Raw genomic sequence first — 22,443 nt, forward strand, 5'->3', positions numbered from 1 at the left:
TGTTAGGAGAATCATGCATGCGAGTAGCAGGATGTCTTTGAGTGGAAGGGAGAGGAGGGGGGTAAAGAAAGGGGGCCGCGGCTAGCGGCATTCAATCATCCACGCCCGCCACACTCTCATCAACAGTGTGCACTCATATGTGACGCCCTGCAATGATGCTCTGTGGCCTTTTTTTATATTAAAGAAAAGAGAAAAAAGTGCTGTGAGAAGCACAACACTACATCACAATTTGCAGTCCAATGTACTAAACTACAACAGATAAAACACAATGTACTTTGTAATGAGGATTTACAAGAGCAGGCTGATGCAGGATGTTTTTTTGTTTTTTTTTATTGCTGTTAAAAATTTACGCTTTGTGCCGTGAGCGTGACAAACAGCCGCAGAACTTTGATATTGCATTCGATGCAATTTTTCATTTTCTTGTAAGAAGCCCACTGAAGTTTTATTTTAGCCGTTTGATAAAAAAAAAAAAAAAATTGAAGTTTGTTAGTGATTGGTTGTAAAAAGTCTCCACACCCCATTATTTAAAAAATAAAAATATCATTTAAATTTTCTCCACACCATTAATGTGTTGTATAACGTATACATGTCAGTAATGTGTTTGCACAAGTGTGCACACCCAGGACTGCGGCTATGTTCATGTGACGCAGATGTGAAGACTGAAGCTTGGACTTGGCAGAGCAAACATTTGATGGTCCTTTCAATCATTAGCAGCAAGCAATGTCAAACTGTGGTTAACTTGGCTAGCTTCCTTCTGCTAACGCAACAACAGTGGTCGAGAGCTACGATCATGATTAGCTGCAATACTCAAGCGTCTCCTTCTTCTCCTGCCGTAGAAACGTTTGGACAAGCGAAGTCAGCCTGTCACTGCCAGGAGTTGATTTGTGTAGGTAAAGTTTAAGTTTAATCAAAAATATATTTGAGTGGCTCAGCAAGAATAATCTGTGCAAAGAGGTTTTGCCTTCAAACTTGTGTTATTTATTCTTACAAATTTTTATAGTATGAGCCATAAGCGGGAAAAAAAGTGAAGAATCTTAATGAGCTCTTTAGGGAGATAAAGTACCATTGAGCCAAAATCTTTGTGGATAAATAATTGATGAGCGTTTTGTGGATATTACGTCGCATTTTGCTCGAGGGGGAATCAAATCAAAACACGCCATTTTATTCAATTGATCTCTGTGTCAATTAAAAGTGTGTTTATGTGACTGTTGGTGCTTCTTCCCTTTTGTGGCCTTTCAGTTGAGACACTGGCGATTAAGGTGAAAGGTCAGCGAGTAACAATCTAATTATTTACAAATGAATCCAACCTCAGGTGACAAGTGTCAATCAAATTGTGACGCTTAAATAAAAGAGGACGTTGACCTTTATTTGAATGGATAATCTTGTTGTTTAGAACAAGATTGGGACCCAGAAAGGAGCTGGATTTTTTTGCTTTGTGCACACATTTAGATGGAGGAGGACAAAATGGAGGTCGGGGGAGATCCCCTAAAGTCTTTCATGGGTGCCAAAGAGGAGCGTAACAACAGAGTGACCGTGTACAGTGTGACGGAGACCCCTCCCTGGTACCTGTGCACTTTTTTGGCCTTCCAGGTGATTCCAAAACAAAAAAAGTCTATCTTTGCCCCCCCCCCCCCCCTTTCAATTAACCACGTTGGTCTCTTCCACTCCACAGCATTACCTGACGGCATTTGGCAGCAACATCGCCATCCCGCTCATCTTAGCGGACGGATTGTGCTTGCAGCACGACGGCTTGACCCAGAGTCACCTCATCAACACCATCTTCTTTGTTTCGGGGCTGTGCACCATTCTGCAGGTCACCTTCGGCATCAGGTGCCAACATGCAAAACATTTGGACTCTTCGGTAACATGAATTGAATTAAGCTAATGCTAATTTATATTTAGATTATTTACTGATGCACATTTTGAGAATGTTCACATTGGTTCCTTTTCTTGGGAGACTTCCCATCCTGCAGGGAGGCACCTTCGCCTTACTCACTCCAGCGTTGGCCATGTTGTCCATACCTGAATTCCAGTGTCCGTCTTGGACCCAAAATGCCAGCTTGGTGGACACGTCCTCGCCTGTCTTCATCGAAGTGTGGCAGACGCGATTGAAAACAGTAAGCCATCGCAACCGTTGTCAAATTTGATGGGATTAAAGATCGGGTTCCATTTTGCCTCCACCAAGCTTCAGGGCTCCATCATGGTGGCGTCACTCCTGCAGATCCTGGTGGGATTCTCTGGACTGGTGGGATTCCTCATGCGCTTTGTCGGCCCGCTCACCATCGCGCCCACCATCTCGCTCATCGGTTTGTCCATGTTTGATGCGGCCGGAGCCCGGGCCGGCAGCCACTGGGGAATCTCAGTCATGTGCGTCCATTCCACTTGTGTGTTGAGGCTGTGAGGGGTCAAAAGGTCCACAAATTCTAACCGGAGGCTCGGCTACATATAATTTGCTTCCTCAGGACTGCGGCGTTAATCATCCTGTTCTCTCAGTACTTGCGCTTCGTCGGGCTTCCTCTTCCCGCCTACAGCAAGGCCAGGAACTTGCAGACAAAAAAATTCTACATCTTCCAAACCATGCCCGTAGGTCCTCAAAATGCTAAACTATGGTTAGCGTACTATGCTAACAATTGATGTTGATTAGATTCTACTGGGAATTGCCGTGTCCTGGTTAGTGTGCCACCTGCTCACCATCTACGACGTGCTGCCGTCCGATCCGGACCGATACGGACACCAGGCCCGGACTGATGTGAAGGGGGACGTGGTCGGTCAGGCTTCCTGGTTCGTCCTGCCTTATCCAGGTGAGCTTTTCCATGGATCCACTATCTTTTTGGGCCGATCCCTGATCGAAAACTGCTTTGTCTCCAGGCCAGTGGGGTATCCCGGCGGTGAGCCTGGCAGGAGTTATTGGAATGATGGCTGGAATCGTGTGCTCCATGGCCGAGTCGGTGGGTGACTACTACGCGTGCGCCAAGCTGTCAGGGGCGCCGCCTCCGCCCAAGCACGCCATCAACCGAGGAATCGGCGTCGAAGGGATCGGCAGCTTGCTGGCGGGGGCCTTTGGCACCGGTAACGGCACCACCTCCTTCAGCGAGAACGTGGCCGCCCTGGGCATCACCAAGGTTGGTACCCTTTTGTACGCGGGTCTCCAACTTCTTGAATTTGTGGCGCTGTGTCCGGGGCACAGGTGGGAAGCCGAGTGGTGATTCTGCTCAGCGGAGTCGTCATGATACTGATGGGGGTCTTGGGTAAAATCGGCGCCATCTTTTCCACCATCCCCAACCCCGTGATCGGAGGGATGTTCTTGATCATGTTCGGGGTCATCGCTGCAACGGGGATCTCCAACCTGCAGGTGAGTCTTTTTATTTATTTATTTATTTATTTATTTATTTATTTATTTATTTATTTATTTATTTATTTATTTATTTATTTATTTATTTATTTATTTATTTATTTATTTATTTATTTATTTATTTATTTATTTATTTATCCAGGAGTCATCATAACCTTACGTGTTGTTTTTTAGTCAACAGATATGAATTCCTCCAGGAACATCTTTGTGTTCGGGTTCTCCTTGTTTTCCGGGCTGGTCGTTCCTAATTGGGTCACCAAGAATCCGAACATCTTTGCCACAGGTCTGCTGCATTTCCTTCATAGTCCAAGTTCACATTCAGCACCCCATAAAAATATCTTGATGTGTTTTTCCATAGGTGTGAGCGAGGTGGACGCGGTGCTGCGGATTCTTTTTACAACTCAAATGTTCGTCGGAGGCTTCCTGGGCTTCTTCTTGGACAACACCATTCCCGGTAACTTTACGGCTAAACTAAACATCAGCCGTCCATGTTGCTCAGAGATTTTCTCATGATACAGGCACCAAGCGTGAACGCGGACTGTTGGTCCCAGATGAAACACACCTAGAGGCTTCCGGAATCTTGGAAACGGCGGACATTTACAACCTCCCATTCGGCATCACAAAGCGGCTGTCGTCACGGCCTTGGGTCCGCTACATCCCGTTCTGCCCGTGGAGAGGGCTCGGCGCTCGGTGACAGTACCCGCAAAGGTTCTGTTTTTGCACCCTTGATATCAGTACCGATCTATTTTTCTGACCGTGTAGCGGGCAACAAAATATGTGGCTAGCAATTACGTTTTTATCAGTGCACCCGCTCGGTTTTTATGATATTGCTTTGCGACGATTCCATGAGAGATAACAGCCTGAAAGGTAATAAGTCAGAATCTTGTCAGCTATGAGGAGAGTTGCATACACGACCCAGGTTGAACCTTGCTGATCCTCACAAAGTCCAGTGACTGTGTCTTTTTTTTCAAAGCCATACGATTATGCAGCTGGAAAGTCTGCTGCTCCAACTCACGGGGATAACATCAGACAATACGAGCGCACACCATGATGATTATCATAAGATGAATTATACGAGGCGGGCATTACAGAAGCAGACCAGTTTGTTCAATGAAGCCGCATAAATTCATTAAAGTCAAACAGGAGTGAGACTCTAGTTGTTTATTCTAAAGTCTGTCCCCCCCCCCTTTATTATAGAGCAACTTTGTGTGCAAACTGGGAAATCTTCAAAACCTAAATAAGGCTGATAAAAAAAGAAATAGGCTTAGAAAGAAGATTGTTGTTGCTATTTAATCACGCCACAAAGCTTAACACGGCCAATTTTGCTCAGTTTGACAATAACCTTATAAAGCTCACATATAAAACACATCTTCAAACACAGAGTTCAAACAAATATTTGTAATTGCTTTTTGTATTTGTCTACTCTAATGAATGTTTGCCCAAAACTCCACACGGGAAAGTGTAGGAGCATCGGTGTGAGAACTTCAATAAAATATTCATATGCATGCTGCAGCTTCTCACTCCACTCCCCTTTTTGACTCTCTTTCTGTGTTTCCATTCAAATTCTCTACGGCTTCTCCAGTCAGTGGTCGTTAACAAACTTACTCTGCAGACTTTAAGGAACTGTCCCGACCGAAATAAAATAACTGCAATAGTTTTAATGAGCTTCCATTCCCAATCTGAATGAATGGGGCTTGCAGGTGTAACGATCAGCGAGGACGTTGCAGTACTAGTTTTCAACACTAGATGGTGGAAAAGACTAACGTTGGTTTTGTTTATGTGCGTGAGGTGTTGGCAGAGGTTAAAAAGAAAAGATGTTTTATTTATTTATACATTTTTTAAATGACTTAGCAGAACTGTTCACTTTTAGACTTGATAACGATTGCAATGATTACTGCTATCGAGTTCGAAGCCAGCTAAGCATTATTTTGTTAACAAAGTTCAAAGTGTGTTGATTGGGACGTAGTGAAAGTGTAGTTTACGACCACTGCGGACGTATGTAAACGCCTCACGCGTCACTGTGACTCGTTTGACGCTTGTTTAGAGAAATAAAATAAAATAAAGATAAAACACGAGACTTCGACCTCCTAACACGTGAGCACGACTACTATGCATTGAAACGTATGATTACCAGTTATCCAACATGGGCCGGTTTCAGCTTGTTTATGTGTGAGGGAAGGGCCAAACGGAAGAATAAACGCTTTCAAAATAAACGCACAGGTATACTTTTTGCTTAGGGAAATTATTAACAGGCAATATAGCACTACAAAAATGTGTTTGATTTCGTATTTAAATTGTAAACATACAAAAATATTAACAACGCATTTTAGAAAAGTTACATTCCACCGCATTAGTTGTTTTATTCTGAAACTGCATCCTCTCAGTTACCGCTAACCGCTCCTCTGCTGCGCTTTAGTCTCAGACAGATATTTTGTTTGATCATCGAGTTTGTACCTTCTCACGGGCGTTAAGACGTTTACGTTCACATTCTTTGGAAATTAAACTTATCATCGGTGGCATATTTCGGTGTCGGGCGGGAATGGCTCGTGGAAGAGTCGTTGGGAGCTTCGTGACCGCTCAGAAAGATGCCTTTGTAACCTAACCCTCAGGCCTCGCCTCCATCATGGTCCTTTCCATCGTTGCATAAAAAGGTAATTTACGACTTTGAAACCTGTCGGACTAGCTTTACCCGATCTAAGTAATTATCCGTCCACTTACTGTAGGATAGTGTACTGGATTCAAAATAAATAAACAAACAAACCGTAATCGACATCCAGGGACTTGCTTGACATTCAGTACACGTTGGCAAGTCTATTTACTAAATGTATTTACAATTTGTCAACCTTTCAATTTTTTGTTGTGCTGTTCATTCAATATTTTGGAAACGTAATAGCTCGTGACTAAGCGATACATTTGAAATTTTTACTCCAATGTTTACTGAAAAGCTAGAATAAATTAAAACCAATGGCTCTTCCTAATGTCTGTCGTTGAGAGGTCGGATTTTTTTACTCATCAAATCGGAAGGACTATCACGTCTTATATTTTTATTATTTTGTTCATCTTTCTTCTTTTTGGTATGTGTTGATTGTCAAATTGATTATCCTTTTGGTACAAATAATCCTGTTTTTTCCCCCAAAAAGTTATAAAAAGGATTTCTTCAAAATGGTAGCCATAAATATAAATGTGTGCTTTCAATGGCATTTACATTAAATAATTGTATAATATGTCACTGATAGAGGAACTACTTTAAAGCGTTTGCCTGTGTCTCAATATTTGAAACAATCGATAATCATCGATAACGTAATTGCGTACTATCGGCAGTAGTTACATAACATGTGACGTGGATTATTGAGTCAGACATGTTTATGATGTCTCTCCTACTTGTGTTTTTGGTGTGTGCCAGCCATCAGTGTGTCAACAATGGAGGTCTCCCAGGTGACTCTGACTGTCGGCGGAGAAACGTGTCCAGGTTTGTTCAAACCGCCCGACGCACCACCCAAAAAAAAAAAAAAAATACACTTCACCGATTTACAGCAGTTCTTGCTCATAACACAGCAGATAGCAAGGGTTGACATGTGTTTAGAATTGTTTAGCTAGTGCAGTGCTTCTCAAATAGTGGGTGCTATACCTGGGGGGGCGCGTGTGACCCTGGGGAACAGGCTTTTTTTTTGGCAGTACTAGAATAAAGTGTAATTGCGCATCTACTACAGCAGGCGGCAGTGGCGCTCTCATTGTTACTTCTGTCACGTTTGCGACAGTGCAACATTTTACGACTTACAAGACAAGTTAGGATAGTCACGGTGGGGAGTGGGGGGCGCAAATAGTTTTCTTCTTGCTAGGGGGGGGCGTAACAGAAAATAATTGAGAAGCACTGAGCTAGTGTGTGCTACTGGGCCTTTATTTCATGTTTAAAATTTCCACTTGTGAATATTACTCAGGGGAAGTGATTGCCGTGGTCGGGAGTTGTGAATCCCTTGGCAACTGGAGCTACCAAAAAGCGGTGGTCTTGAACACCCTGAGCGGAGAGGGGTTGGTTGAACGGGTTTTGTAACTCCAAGGCTTAGAAGTTCTTTTTTTTCATCCTGATTGTATTGTACTCGTTTCACCAGGAATACATGGACGACAACGGTCACCATTCCCAGGAGAGTCGAGGTCAAGTACCGCTTCTTCAAGGGCTTCTTTCTGGACCCAAAAGTGAGTTGTTTATTCGTAACTCACTGATCCCGTTAGTCAAATGTCTCAGGAATTTGGGTGCAGCACACAAAAACAAGAAGTAGAAGTGGAAATGGGTGAAACGGCGACTATGTTTTGTGTCAAATTCTCCTCCTAGGCATATGAAGGCTTAAGGCTTGCAGCTTTGTCATCCAAGGCTGAGTAGCTTTTTTGTTTGTTGGATTTTTGACTTATTTCATCATGCTTTATTCTTTCCAAGCTTTATTTTTTGTAGGAAAGTAACAGAAAAAAACATAAAAGTGAGCCACCTTATTTGTTTACTTTGTCCTTCATAGCGTCTTATCAGAAAGAGAAGAGTTTTTATTTCCAGTTTTTTTTCTTTTAGCTACTATTGAAAAAGGCAAAGGTGGAGCAAAGATTTCGTGCCGACACGTTTTCTAGCTTGTGACATGACCAAGTGCGATGTAGCTGAAAGTCTTCTGACACACCCAACAACACGTTTTTTTTTTTTTTTCTTCTTGTGACTGTGACTATTTTAATATATTAACCTTGACCTCCCTGTGAATGCTTGTGACTAATTATCTAATCTAGTTATTTTTGCAGACTAGACTAAAAGGTGGTTAAAGTCTTTACTGCCGTAACTGAAATGATAAGCTATATTTTCTCCTATGCACACGTGGACTAAATTATATTTATCAACATATTTTTCAAGCCATTTTCTTTTAGCTTTGTCTTCAAAGTGTGGTGCCAAGCTCTCTTTAAAGTGGTGCGACAATTCTATATATTCAACATGGCGATTCCAACTCAGGGGTTAGCGGAGGCTAGCATTTCTGTTTACTTCTTCTCTAACAAATCCCCCACTTTTCAGATATGCCCAAGCTGACTGATTGTCTGGTCCAGAGATGACTTGAGGAGCAGACCGAAAACTTTTTATACGCATGCTGTGTGCATTAAAACTGTGAAAACAAAACAAAACAAACATTGTACTTGCAGAGCGTGGGCGAGCCTTGTCAGGTGATAGTCAATGTGTGGGAGAGCCATCTTCAGCCCCGCACCATGAGCCCCACAGGTATTACTACAGGTGCACAATGTGCTTGGCTTGGGCAAAGCTTGTTAATAAATTTCCAGGAAAAAATGTCACTAGAAAGCACCCCCCCCCCCCCTTCCCAGTGGAACATTCAACACGTGTTGGCTTGGATAGTTTCTGGAACGAGCTTTGTCAACCAGTAAACGCTGCGGTCGTTGCTTGGGGTGACGCTGCGATGTTTGCGCTTGCAGGCCAAGCTGGTTCTGGATAAGCCGACTGCATAAAGCTTTTTGTCACACCACCCGTAATTAGTCTTACATGGCAATCTTGGTGGCAAATACTTTTCGGTGGGAGCGGTTTGTCAGGCAAGGCATCACGTTGGAATATTTTAATAGTTGCAATTCAAATTTTGACAAAATAATATAATATTGTAATGTAAAGTGATTGTTAATGGAAACTACTCTGGATTGAGAGGTTTGACTTTTTTTTTTTTTTTCTTTCTTTTCTTTTCCCCCTCTTTGCTACCTCTAATGCTGTTTTCCTTCATTACAGCATCCCACCTGAGTGTCAACAACGGACAGTTTGGATTTCACAGTAAGTCAAATATACAAAATAACAGAAGAATTCAAATTGATAATAAAACAATTTTTAAACAGCAGAAAATGAAGAAAAAAAATCCTGTTTATTTTACCTTAACCTAAGATGAGGCTCTTAATGCAGAAGTGCAACTAAGCAGAAAAGTTGTCCTTCCTCATTTAGAAAGAAAGCAAAACGTCGTACAATCACGGTCAGCAACCACAGTTGACATTTCTTTCTCCTGTGTCTTCCCATGCTTTTAGATGGTTTCAATTCCACCGACATCGGCTGGCTCACATGCCAGACGGAGATCCGCTTACGTCTGCACTATTCCAAGATGCCTCCGGTGTCAATCACTAAGAAGAAATTCAAGAAGTCGCGCTTTAGGTAGGCCCACACCCTTTTCGGAGAATATTTTGAGCCCTTTTTTTCTTTAGTGCAGCTGTGACGTCGATTATTTTCACTGACTTTGGCTTTGTGCTTTGTTTCAGAATCAAACTGGCGCTGGAGGGCGTTGAGGAGGAGGACGATGAGGAGGAAGGGGAAAGCAGTCCTTCATCCCCCCACAAGGTGCCCACCACCCTGGAGATCAGCATGATCAGCTCCAAATGCTACAAGTCGCGCCACTCGCAGCCCGAGTGCGGCTACGCCCTGGCGCCTTCGCAATGGACCGAGTACAGCATCCACAGCATGGACCCTGACAACCTGGAGCTCACTTTTGAGTTCTTTGAGGCAAGAAGAGTCACCTGGAGAGTGGTGAGGCTGTCTTTGAGGGACTTCATCTAATCGAGGGACTTGCAGGAGGATCTGAGCGAGCGCGTGGTCCAGGGCGACCCTCAACCGGGGCACATGGGCACCGCCTGCCTCCTCTCCTCCACCTTCTCGGAGAGCGGCCGGGACCACGGCCTGGTCACGCTGCCCATCATGGGGCGCAACTCCAGGCAGACCATCGGCAAAGTGCGAGGTAGAGACTCGCTCAAGATGGAGGGTGAGACGACAGTGAGGAAGAAGCCCACCTTACCCATGTGTTGTGGTTCCGCAGTGGACTACCTGGTGATCAGGCCCATCTCGGGGCTGCAATGCGACATGAGAGCCACCTTCACAAAGTACTGGAAGAAAGGAAAGCCCTTGAAAGTGGGCCACCGGGGAGCCGGCAGCATGCACGCCGCCAAGTAAGTCCGCTCAATTCTTATCCACCTGAAGGTGTCGCCAGAGCGCTGGCTCATAAGTAGGAATTGGTGTCAAGGAAGTATTCCAAAATGGACTGTTATGTTTCCAGGCATCACAGAGTGCGAGAGAACACCATCGCTTCGTTTCGGAGCGCCGCCAATCACGTATGTCTCTCGTGATGCAGACGAAGACTTTTATTTTCACGACAGCACACCGTTTCCAAAGCACACGCCGTGTTTGAACACGCAGGGGGCCGCCTACGTGGAGTTTGACGTCCACCTCTCCAAGGACACGGTGCCCATCGTGTACCATGACCTCACGTGCTGCATCGCCACCAAAAAGAAGGTAACTACCTTGGATTGAGATTGCAAAGTACAAATGGGACGTCATAATATTTCCTTGAAATGGCTGTTTGTGTCTTTTTTCCAGAAAGATGACCAGACTGTAGAGCTAATCGAAGTCCCTGTGAAGGATCTGACTTTTAATCAGCTGCAACTTCTGAAGGTAACACTCCTGATTTGCCGTGCAGTTCGCAATTTGTTCATCGTGTGTGTTTGTATTGTTTACTCAGCTGGCTCACGTCACCGCCATGAAGGGAAGCGACCTCAAAGGTCTGTCCACCCCCCCCCCCAGCTGAGTCAGATATGACACTGAATAAACAGAACACAGCTGACGAATGAGTGTTTTGTTTCAGACGTGATGGAGGATGACGAGGAAATTGACGAGCATCAGCCCTTCCCGTCACTTTCGCAGGTAAGACTCGACAAGCATCAAGCGCTTCTTTCGACATCTTGATTTAATTACCCCCCACCCCCCTCCCGCTTCCTCAGCTCTTCCAGGCTGTCCCAGAAAACGTGGGCTTTAACATCGAACTCAAATGGATCTCTCAGATGAAGGTGAACACGGCTTAAAACAGAGAACATGGCAACCAAATGCACGGCAAAGTTTTCAACGTTTTCTCAACAGGACGGGTCATGGGATGGCAACATGTCCACCTACTTCAACATGAACAAGTTCTTAGACATCATTTTGTCCTGCATTCTGCGGGAAGGAGGCGAGCGACGTATCGTCTTTTCTTGCTTCGACCCCGATATCTGCTCCATGTAAGCTGTCATGCATCAGACTGACTAACGAAGAAAAATACAAATTCAGCTGACTTTATCAAGATTGTAATAACCTTTACCTCCAATGAACTTTTACTTACTTGGACAAACTGTGTACTAAAAAAAAAAAAACTTGTGCAGTGTAATCTTACTAAATCAGATCAACATGTTTTTTTGTGTTTGTCCCTCAGGGTGCGCCGCAAGCAGAACAAGTACCCCATCCTTTTCTTGACGCAGGGCGTCTCTGAAAAGTATCCCGAGCTGATGGACATCCGCTGCCAGAACACCGAGATCGCCATGAGCTTCGCTCAAAGCGAGGATATCCTAGTACGAACCCCCTCTTTCCTTTTTACATTATACTTAAGCGCATCATGCTGATGAATATCAACAAATGTCTCATTCAGGGCATCAGCGCTCACACCGAGGAGCTGCTGATCAACGTGAACCTCATCAGGGAGGCGCAGGTCAAAGGCCTGGTGGTGTTCAGCTGGGGCGACGATAACAACGAGCACGAGAACAGGAGGAAGCTGAGGGAGCAGGGCATCGATGGACTCATTTATGACAGGCAAGACAAAGCACAGCAAATGGCGCAACCTGCCTGTGATGACCAAAATATTCGATTGTGTATTCATTCTGGAGCAGGTCAGAGTTTGAGGGGGAAAGCTGCATTCGAAGGCAGGTTGTGTGGGCTTTTTTCCACTCCTGCCCTCACAAGTTTGTTTTCACAAATACTTTGCAAGTCTTCACGCTCATACTTGTTCCGTCAGACAAGATACTAAGCAGCTTGATGTGACCTCTGCTCTGCTCCTCCCCTCCACATTCCACTTCATCTACCATTGCCACATGTTCCAGAGCCCCTTGTGTTAACTCTTTTTTTTTTCCCACCCCCAGAATTACAGAATCCTCACTGCCAAATTCTGACTCGAGTTCCTCAGATTGCTGTAAAGTCTCTCTGGCATTTTAGTGCTTGGATGCTCATTTTTTACCTTGCCAATGGCCCTCAATGATAATGCAAGACAGTTGACTCGTCCTACACACTGGGACTGAACCCGGGCGGTTGGTCAACTGCCTTGATTTATCATTCTTTTTGGCCTCATGGACTCTGGCATGCCCCCCCAATTTGGCTGAGTTGCTTCAAACATGAATGAATAGCTTTTGCATGAGGCACTTGGCGTGTTTTCACTACAACAGCTACCTGCCAAAAAACAGCCCCCGGGCCAAGGTTTGAACAAGCAGACAGTCCTAACGAGCCTCTTCAAACATTCCTCCTAACAACTGTTAATTTGCGCATATGGAGATTTAACGTCAAGGATTTTCGTAGTGTAAACATTACAGAGCAAACACTCTGTTTTGATCTCTGCAGCATGTGATGCTCCGGGGATTAAGCGTGATTGTCCCTAAAGGGATTGACGTATCGCTTTACTTGAAAAGCTTAAAAGCTCACCAGCCTTCTGGCTGGCCTCAACATTTGGGCTACTTAGCTTTCTCTCTCTTTCATGAGTGTGTCACACTCACACACGTTACTGGGAAAAAATCCTTAAACTGTAGACAAAAAACAAATCAGTATGGTGAACCTCTTACAGATCCAGCTGACCTCTTCATCAATATGCACTTTCCGGCTCAAAGTGGAACGCTTAACAGATGGGCTATTGTGTGCTTTGGCACCGTGGCATGGCATCCTACAATCTGATTGCAGTTCATAGAATATAAAATGCCTTGAGCTTTGGGAAGAAAAACAAACCCAAGCCTGCAGTTTTATTTTGAGGCCCATTTAGAAGTATTAGTAAGTGACGTAAGAGCAATTAATGCAATCAACCGTGGAGAGAAAAATGAAAGCAGGTTTGTATGCATTGTGCTAATGTCAACAAAAATGGGTGCATGAACAAGTTTATTCATATCCCATATTTGTAGCTTGCAAAATGCTGACTAGCTTAATTGTTGCTCACTTGTTTCCTGTACTCTAATAACCGTATTGTTTGGTGGCGGTGTCATATCACAGAATCTGGGAGGACCAAGCGGAACAGCCCAACTTCTTCCAGGTGGAGGAGCAACACTCCCTAAGGGAGGTCATCACTGAGGAAACAATGAAGAGTCCCGCCTGCTCCTGCTTCTCCATACCATGCTCTATGGCGCCATGCTCCGTCGGCAAGGAACAGTCCTGCAGCGGCAGCGCCGAGTCTGACTCGGGCCTCAGCTCTTCATAGTCCCATCCAGTTTTCACAAAAGGGATTTTGTGTTTTAAGCTTGAACTCTTCTAGCACCTCCAGCTTATGTGCGCAAAATGCCCACTGCACATTTTGATTGTAGCGATAACTAGCATCTTCATCCGGAGTTCAAGCATGGATATAATACAATGCGACAGTATGTGCCAATATTTTACATTTATTGGTTTTTTTTGTGGGGGTGTCAAATGAGGAGATTGTGTAGATGGCCTTTTCATGAATCACAGTAATGGAAGAGATCATTATGTGGCGCTTGAAGTGTAAATATGCAATATGTCACCTTTTTAAACTTGATGCTCGTTGACTTTGTGGTGCTCATTGGTTCCACTCCTTTTTATTTTGATATGTTTGGTTTGAATTGGGTCATGTCAACAATCACTCTGATAAATGGGAAGCCTTATGGATGGGGAGGGAGGTTTGCCTTGTTACATTGTTGTGCATTTCCCAGAGAACAGTACTTCATAACACAAATATTTGATTGCATGATATGTGGTGTATCTCGCGCAACAAAGACGTTTGCATCACACAAAACCGAGTTGTTGCAACAGAATGTAAAGCGAGCGTGGTAATCCTTCAGGTAAATAAAGGATCAAAATGAACCTGCTTTTATTGTCTAGCACTAAGAAATTAGCTCAACAGAGTGTGTGCAATTGATTGCATACATTTTGGATCACACGTAAAAGGCTATTTGATGCCTCTAGGCAACGAACAGTAACCCTCCTACCCCAATTTCTTATGTTAATAATGGTGTGTTTTACATTATGTTGATAATAAAAGTGTTTTACATAATGTTGAGTTCTAGGTCACTTGTGAGCTGTAATCCTCTAGCGCCATCTGCTGTCTAGAAACGTCAGTTTTATTTATATATTTAATTTGTGTCCGTTTTATTTAATTTGTGTGATTTGGTAAAATATTGCGTAAGAAACGGTATAAGCTAATATAAGACCCAAAAAATTAAAACGATATTAATGTTTATTGACATTTCTACGCCTGTTAAAACGTACGTATTTACGTTGAGACGGGAGTTGTAGTTCTGTTCGATTTAAATGTCATGCGCAGGTGCTAGAAAAACACAGCAACTCCCATGATGCACCACTAAAGCCTCTAACAGACACACTGCTGTGTAAAACCGCCCCCTGTAATCCCTGCTCTGACAACTCAATCCTCTGGGTTTCTTTTCTGCCTTTAAACACTAAATTTATAACCTAAAACCATGGACAACAGCGGAAAAGAAAAGGAGGCAATACAGCTCATGGCCGACGCCGACAAGAAAGTCAAGTCGTCGGGCTCTTTTTTGGGAGGGATGTTTGGCGGGTAAGGGACGCAGTTTTACGTGATATATTACCTGCGCACAGCCCCTTTCTTTACGCCTTGAACCGACTTGTTAATGTATTAAATACCATAAGTAAATCACAAATGTAGGCATTAAGCCACAGTGGCGTTGACACTTGTTATTTATGCTAACTCACAGGTTAGCCTCCCTCTACTTTAAACAAGCTAGCTTAATAATATATATTTTTTACTCATTCACGACATTTTTGTCTACTTTTCGGCAGATACCTAATAATTTAATAAGCGAATTTGCCAACACAATTATTAGAACAAAAATTACTAAGGGTACAGCGTTGGGATTATTCAGCATTTTAATGGTTGGTTGAATTTGTTATGCAGAAAATTTAAATATTTAAAAAGACAATATTTAGTAATAATGGCTGACCTTGCATTGATGTCATTTCCCTTAAGATGATTCAGTGGCTGCCTCGTTTATTATCATTATTACCAAGATTAACTCACCAGAGGATGTATGGCAATCAATTAGTGACATTATGCAGTTTTTTTTAGTGTTATGTACCTTTTACCCTCTGTATTTTTCATATAGAGGACATCACAAAGTGGAGGAGGCCTGTGAGATGTACTGCAGAGCGGCCAATATGTTCAAGATGGCCAAGAACTGGAGTGGTGAGATAAGAACGTGAATAACAAACAACAAAAAACACCTGCAAGGATGCCTTTTTTTTTTGCACAGCGCAGCACTTTGTGATAGTGCTGCCAAGTTAATGCTGACTCACAGTATTGAATGTTAAATAACTTTAAATTTAATTTTATTTTTTTTAGGTGCTGGTGGAGCGTTTTGTAAGGCCGCGCACCTCCACATGCAACTGCAGAACAAACACGACTGCGCTACCAGTTTCATCGATGCGGGCAATGCATACAAGAAGTCTGATCCCAATGGTGAGTCTTTGGACTGAGGTCATAAAGCCTTCAGAAAATTATACGGGGGTTGTTGCAAGTCACATTCTAACATTCTTAACCGTGGTCTACTGAAGTGTCAATTTCCAACTTTCCGCTGTACACAGTTTATTGTTTCCAGCAGCCATTTTGTGCATCTTTGTGGTTTGCTTTTTAACTTCTGTCCTATCATATAAACTAACACTTCATGTCTTGACATTTCCCTCCTCCTTTTCCTATTCTTCTTCTTTTTGCTGTCAAAAGAGGCAATCAAGTGTTTAAATGCTGCCATCGATATTTACACAGACATGGTAAGAAAGCAGATCATGTACTAACTAGACACAACCAAGATAAAGATAATCAATATGAGCTGTCTTGAAAGATAATTGTGCAAACTTTTGACTGACTCTGGCAGTGTACAATGAATTACTAAATAATAAATGCCTTCCAGGGAAGATTCACCATCGCCGCCAAACATCATATCAGCATTGCCGAAATCTACGAGGCTGAACTGGTGGACATCGAAAAAGTATGATAATCATTTATTGTGGAATTGCATTGCACTGTTGCGTGAGAATATGTTTACAGTCTTTCTTTTTCTTTTGCAAAGGCAATTGCACATTATGAGCAAGCGGCAGACTACTACAAGGGAGAGGAATCAAACAGGTATTCCACATTGTTGATATGTTCAAGACATTTCTATAAGAATGGTGAATGATTTTGAAAAAATACAGTAATGTTTATTTGTGATTATAAATATTTAATCAATAGATTTACAGTATTTGTAAGCTTAGGTTCCACCTTTGTGTCTGATGACATCACAAACCTTACAGCTTCTTCTCTTCTTAGTTCGGCCAACAAATGTTTGCTGAAGGTGGGGTCCTACTGTGCTCAGTTGGAGCAGTACCAGAAGGCCATTGAGATCTATGAGCAGGTAAAAACTGAGCCACGCAGTCTGGCCTAAATGGGGCATAGCATTGATCCTTGTGGGACACCGATTACTGCTAAAAATTTGCATTGTCTGTGCAATTGATGATGTCTCCAAATGGTGCAATCTGTATGCGTGATGAGGATTAATGATGTTTATTAATATAAATATTCGCAGGTCGGTGCCAACACGATGGACAACCCGCTGCTTAAGTACAGCGCCAAGGAGTATTTCTTCAAAGCGTCTCTGTGCCATTTCATTGTGGATGAGCTCAACGCTAAGGCAAGTGTGCCTCTTTAGGGCTTCCATTACACTGCTTGTAGGATGTTGTCCCATCTCAGTGTGTCCCATCCCAGATCGCTGTGGAGAAATATGAGGAGATGTTCCCGGCTTTCTCTGATTCCCGAGAGTGCAAACTGTTGAAGGTAGCCATTTCTTAATTTTTGCTTCTTCTCATTTTTGTTTTTGATAACCTATATTTTGTTTTTGTTCCCCCCCAAGAAACTGCTAGAGGCACATGAGGAACAGAACAGCGAGGCTTTCACAGAGGCGGTAAGTCTTTTTAGGAGTGTCAAGGCCCTTTAATATTAAGTTTACTTCCGTGTTTAATACCTCCTTTGACAACCCAGGCTAAAATTTGCTCCTCCCTTAAGCACGAACAGTCCCCGTTGCCCAAATGTTTAGTCAGTGAATGGGACGAAAGATCACATCACATCCACCCTTCTTCCTTTATCACCCGTTTCCCCTTTTTTCTCCCCAATCTGCTGCTTCTTTGACAATCGCATCATGCGTTTGTGGTCCAGGTCAAGGAGTTCGACTCCATCTCGCGTCTAGACCAGTGGCACACCACACTGCTGCTGCGCATCAAAAAGAGCATCCAGGGCGATGAGGGAGACCTCAAATGAGATCAAGCGGCCACCCGCACAGATAGACTGGACAAACAAGTCGCACGCATGGTTCCGCTCACCCTTCCCTTTCTTTCCACACATGTGATAAGGCACTGCTTTACAGTAACCCTTTCTTCCAAATCCAATCGGAATGTTAAGCATCCCCACATGCTCTCCTCTTGGGTGTAGGACTGCCACATAGCTTTTTATTGTTACTATCTTAGTCAAGTTCATCAACCATTATAAGTATGCATTATATTTTATTCATAAATACGTTGAAAATGTAGTTGCGGGTTCAGAAATTTCAGAACCGCGTTGACTGTTACGCATGACATAAGTCACCTGATTATTCCCCTCCACGTGGTTATAATACCTCAGGATTGTTTTATTTTTATGACTGATTTTTGCTCGGTTTCAATACTTAATGACAGCTAGGCTGCCATGTTGGGAGCCATGTCATTTCCACTCCTCGCTAAGCATGCACCTCCCCTACACATCACTCACCAGTGTCCAGCTTCTTCTGGATCTTGAGGGAAAACAAAAAAAAAAACTAAAAATAGAAAGACCTTTGTGCTTGTGCAAATGGACAATAAAGTTGTATTCTATCCCTATTAAGGTGTTTTCTACACGGTCATTCTTGTACTTTTGCTATATAACAACTCAATAACAAAAGATTCCGAACAAAGATTTTCTCTTTCTGACGCAAATATTTGCCATTGTGTCAAACTGCTGCAGTATTACGCCAACTACTGCTGAAGAGGACTTATTTGATGTGAGATTTTTGTTTTTAACCTTAAGTATCGGTGGCTGGGATTGGCAGTCTCCACGAGCACCTGATACTTCACTCTGATGTGGTTGTGACGCGTCTTTATCAGCTGATGGATGAAGGCGTGGCTCCCCTGTCAGATTTGACTGCTGAGTCACGCCCTCTGTTGTCAGTTCACCTCTTCCGAAATGCTGGTCCAGGTTGTAGAGCGCATGTAGGCTCCCTCATCCCTGTTGATGGTCCTCGGGCCCCGCTTGCGGATCTCAATGGCCTCCCTGATCCAGTGCTGATGTTTGTTTTCTTCAGTGGTATTTATTTTCATTCAAATTTCAGAGAGATTCGCTTGGATTTGCCACATCTAAACTTTTTTTCACATCTTTTCAGACACGACCACTGTCGGAATGTTTGGTTGCGCCGCCTCCTCTTGGGGAGCCGGAAAGGTTTGCGAGGCGACCTCTTCCATCAGGAATGACATGCTGGGGGTATCAGTGGAGATTTCCTCCGCGGGCATGTAAAAAGGTCTGTCCAAAGTGATGAAGTCGTTGCCATCTGACGTTACCACCTGAGCCTCGAGGTTGTCTTGAGCTTTGGATTCCTTCTCCACATTACCCTTCAAGACGACCAGGGAGTTCCTCCACGGAGCATTGGCGTCATGAATCTAAAGTTGAGAAACGGTGGAGGAAAAGGCCGCAAGATAAATGATTTTTTAATTTACTATGAAATGAGTGGTTAGCTAGTTGTTTTTTTTTGACCGTCGTGTTAAGTTGGTTGGACTTTTGTTTGTTGGTTCATCATGTTACGAGTACCTTGGTGTGACGGCGAAGAGTAGACGTGTCGGTGAAAGTGCGGTTGCACAACCGACACATGTAGGGCTTTTCGCCGGTGTGGATGCGCTGGTGCCGCTGAAGTGCGTGGAGCTGCGCAAAATGCTTATCGCAGTCATCGCAGGCGTAAGGACGTTCACCTGGGATGAGGCGGGATGTCAAATGAATAGCAGCTTTTTACAAATTCGCGTGCTACAGATGATCCGAATCGGATGCTCACCTGTGTGCACCATCAAATGCTGCCGTAGCGAGTTCCTCTGACCGAAGCTGTGGCCGCAGTACTTGCACTTGAACGGCTTGGCGCCCGTGTGGACGTTGGCGTGGTGGCGCAGGTACTCCTTGGCTGAGAAGCCCTTCCCGCAGGTCTCGCACTTATAAGGCTTCTCACCTTGACAACAGAAGTTGACCATAGCGCTATGAAAGACAAGATCCTAATTGGGTTGTCTTACCCGTGTGGGAGCGTTTGTGATAGGCCAGTGAGTGTTTCTGTGTGAAGCGGGCGTCACAGATGTCGCAGGCGAAGGGCTTCTCATCCGTGTGGGTCCTGAACACAACCATACTCTGATGTCATATTTCACAATAGCAACAGACAAAGGAGCTCCCATTTGGAATGCATTGGCTGGCAAGATAAAAAAGATGGGACTATGTTGTCATCCCTGTGGGACAATAATAGCAAAGTGCCTTTTGACATTAAGCCAGTGCTTCTCAATTATTTTCTGTTACGCCCTCCCCAGCAAGAAGAAATCTATTCGCGCCCCCCCTCCCCACCGTGACTATCCTAAGACTATCCTAACTTGTCTTGTAAGTCGTAAAATGTTGCACTGTCGCAAACGTGACAGAAGTAACAATGAGAGCGCCACTGCCCCCTGCTGTAGTAAACCCGCAATTACACTTTATTCTAGTACTGCCAAAAAAAAAGCCTGTTCCCCAGGGTCACACGCGCCCCCCCAGGAATAGCACCGCGCCCCCCCTGGGGGGCGCGCCCCACTATTTGAGAAGCACTGCATTAAGCGATCTGTACGCTTTGAGCCACCGAAGATCCAAAACAGGACTTTTCAACATCAAGCTCCTACCTTTCGTGCTTGTTGAGAGCCGACTTCTGGGTGAAGCGGGAACCGCACTTAATGCAAACATAGTTCTTGATGCCATTATGAATCCGCATGTGACACGTGAGCGATGCTTTGGACCTCAACCACTTGCCACATTCAGAACACTGCTGCATATGTGGACCATCATGCACCTTAAAAGCAAAGGAAGAGTCAGAAAGTGCGGTGAAGTGAATGGACTACTTAAGGGGACTGGTTGGAGCATTTGAAAATTCCTGACCAGTTTTTTGTGGCGGGTCACATCCTTCTTGCGCTTGAAGGTCTTGGCGCAGACATCGCAGGCGAAGAGCCGTTCACTGCTGTGAACGTGCTTCTCATGGATCCTCAGGTTGCCGCGGTTGGCGAAAGTGTTCATGCAGGTCTTGCATTGATGGACCAGCTCACCTTTGAGTGCCTGGCAGGTGCTGTTGCAAAGCGGGAGGAGTGCATTTTAGTGCAATGACATTAAGTGATCTGTACGCTTTGATCCACCGAAGGTCCAAAACAGAACTTTTCAGAACCAAGCTCGTACCTTTGGTGCATGTTGAGAGCCGACTTCTGGGTGAAGCGGGAACCGCACTCCGTGCAGATAAAGGCCTTGGTGCCCCTATGCGTCCGCTTGTGCAACATGAGTGATGCTTTGGAGCTATATTTCTTGCCACATTCAGAGCACTGGTGCGTAGGTGGATCATGCACCTAAAAAGCAAAGGACGAGTCAGGAAGTGCGGTGAAGCGAATGGACTACTCAAAGGGACTGGTCCGAGCATTTCAAAATTCCTGACCTGTTTTTGGTGGCGAACCATGTCCTTCTTGCGCTTGAAGGTCTTGGCGCAGACATCGCAGGTGAAGAGCCGTTCGCTGCTGTGAACGTGCTTCTCGTGGATCTTCAAATTTTTGCGGTTGGAGAAGGTCTTCATGCAGGTCTCGCAGCGAAACACCAGCTCGGCTTTCACTCCTTGGCAGGTGCTGTTGCAAAGCGGGAGGAGAACAACTTGAGGCACTGGTTGATGACTGGACGTTTCCCACACTGCCACATTGAGGCTTCAAAAATAGGCCAGTAAATAAATAAATATAAGGTGTCCCAACCTAGCACCAACCTCACGTGATTCCGGTAGCTCCGCTCGTAGAGGAAGCTCCGCTGACAGTCACTGCACACGAACTTCCTCTTGGATGTTCTCTTGGACACCATGCCACTCTCATCCTTGTCCTCGCCTCCGGACACCAGCACTGTTTCCTCGGTGTCGTTTAGACTCTGCGTGTCCTTATCAAAGTGAGGTGAGGATGCATATGTGGTGTTGTCATTGTCCTCGTCAGTATTAAATGCCTCATCTTCAATTGGGCTGCACCATTTGAGTCTGGTGCTCTTCCTTATGGATCTTTTGGGAAGGCACTCAGAGTTCTCCGGAGGCAGTTGACTATTTTGCGGCTTCTTTATGCCAGTCTCGGTCGCTGGTGATGACTCCTCTACCACATCTGACTGTGTAGTATGATTTATGCCGAAAACTCTGGCCAGCTCCTCACATTTCAAAATCTTGGCGGCCGCTTGCATGTCCTCCATCCTGCTCTGAGCCACTTCCGCCTTACCCGTGTACACAAACTCCAAAAAGTCAGAAAAGTCACATGGATGCATGTTGGAGAACGTGATCTGGTCAGGGGTGGCATCCAGTGATAGAAAGATGTTCCTGAAGTAATCGCTAGAAGCTGCGAGAACCACCCGATGAGCCTGAAAGGTCTGCGCGTGGTCCTGGTAGTCAACCCGGACCGTGATGTCACTCAAGTGTCCCTGCAGCCTCAGGTGGTGCAGGGTGTTCAGGATATTCTGGTGGTGTGTTTTGGAGCTGAGCTGGATCATCTTCATGGCCATCATGTATTGAATCTGGATAGAAATTGAGTTCAACTACAGAGTTTAATTGGTGCCAAAAAGATGTACACTGGTGCTTTGAGTTACAAGTGACCCATTGCATATTTCGAGATACAAACCGTTGTTGCCCAGCTCAGTGGCTTTGCGGGCCCAGCTCAGTGGTCTAGTGGGCAGAGTGTCTGCCCTGAGACTGAATGGATGTGGGTTCAAACCCCAGCCGGCTCATACCAAAGACTATAA

General features: G+C 44.5%; 4 protein-coding genes across 11 annotated transcripts; 3 read left to right on the plus strand and 1 right to left on the minus strand.

Moving 5' to 3' along the window:
* Positions 1-742: 742 nt before the first annotated feature.
* Positions 743-4,867, plus strand: LOC133146538 (solute carrier family 23 member 1-like). Its single transcript, XM_061270370.1, has 12 exons — positions 743-886; positions 1,450-1,590; positions 1,673-1,830; positions 1,958-2,117; positions 2,186-2,367; positions 2,463-2,583; positions 2,645-2,801; positions 2,869-3,122; positions 3,188-3,352; positions 3,527-3,635; positions 3,711-3,806; positions 3,871-4,867. Exons 1-12 carry the CDS (start codon positions 791-793, stop codon positions 4,044-4,046), a joined length of 1,815 nt encoding a protein of 604 aa, XP_061126354.1. The 5' UTR covers positions 743-790; the 3' UTR covers positions 4,047-4,867.
* Positions 4,868-5,722: 855 nt separating this feature from the next.
* Positions 5,723-14,222, plus strand: gpcpd1 (glycerophosphocholine phosphodiesterase 1). Of its 8 annotated transcripts, none has more exons than XM_061270355.1 (20): positions 5,723-6,003; positions 6,756-6,821; positions 7,291-7,381; positions 7,462-7,546; positions 8,519-8,594; positions 9,105-9,146; positions 9,392-9,515; positions 9,620-9,860; positions 9,930-10,092; positions 10,171-10,300; positions 10,408-10,462; positions 10,548-10,643; positions 10,728-10,802; positions 10,870-10,909; positions 10,993-11,051; positions 11,129-11,194; positions 11,265-11,401; positions 11,593-11,728; positions 11,806-11,966; positions 13,401-14,222. In XM_061270355.1, the coding sequence occupies exons 2-20, from the start codon at positions 6,773-6,775 to the stop codon at positions 13,603-13,605; spliced, it is 2,031 nt and encodes a 676-aa protein (XP_061126339.1). In that variant the 5' UTR covers positions 5,723-6,003; positions 6,756-6,772; the 3' UTR covers positions 13,606-14,222. The 8 variants fall into 8 exon arrangements, with proteins under 8 accessions (XP_061126339.1, XP_061126343.1, XP_061126340.1 ...); XM_061270356.1 differs by lacking the exon at positions 5,723-6,003 and adding an exon at positions 6,060-6,157; XM_061270357.1 differs by lacking the exon at positions 5,723-6,003 and adding an exon at positions 6,096-6,176.
* A 513-nt stretch (positions 14,223-14,735) lies between these two features.
* Positions 14,736-18,278, plus strand: napbb (N-ethylmaleimide-sensitive factor attachment protein, beta b). The gene is made up of 11 exons (XM_061270373.1): positions 14,736-14,937; positions 15,503-15,582; positions 15,739-15,855; positions 16,117-16,163; positions 16,304-16,381; positions 16,463-16,518; positions 16,702-16,786; positions 16,958-17,062; positions 17,137-17,205; positions 17,282-17,332; positions 17,584-18,278. The coding sequence occupies exons 1-11, from the start codon at positions 14,837-14,839 to the stop codon at positions 17,683-17,685; spliced, it is 891 nt and encodes a 296-aa protein (XP_061126357.1). The 5' UTR covers positions 14,736-14,836; the 3' UTR covers positions 17,686-18,278.
* A 447-nt stretch (positions 18,279-18,725) lies between these two features.
* On the minus strand, positions 18,726-22,209 carry LOC133146532 (oocyte zinc finger protein XlCOF6-like). The gene is made up of 9 exons (XM_061270353.1): positions 21,440-22,209; positions 21,125-21,308; positions 20,875-21,038; positions 20,584-20,767; positions 20,331-20,497; positions 19,707-19,801; positions 19,478-19,645; positions 19,240-19,397; positions 18,726-19,091 (listed from the first exon to the last, which is right to left on the minus strand). The coding sequence occupies exons 1-9, from the start codon at positions 22,207-22,209 to the stop codon at positions 18,804-18,806; spliced, it is 2,178 nt and encodes a 725-aa protein (XP_061126337.1). The 3' UTR covers positions 18,726-18,803.
* Between the last annotated feature and the right edge of the window lie 234 nt (positions 22,210-22,443).

The sequence above is a fragment of the Syngnathus typhle genome, linkage group LG22, assembly GCF_033458585.1.
Source record: "Syngnathus typhle isolate RoL2023-S1 ecotype Sweden linkage group LG22, RoL_Styp_1.0, whole genome shotgun sequence".
Classification (NCBI taxonomy): domain Eukaryota; kingdom Metazoa; phylum Chordata; class Actinopteri; order Syngnathiformes; family Syngnathidae; genus Syngnathus; species Syngnathus typhle.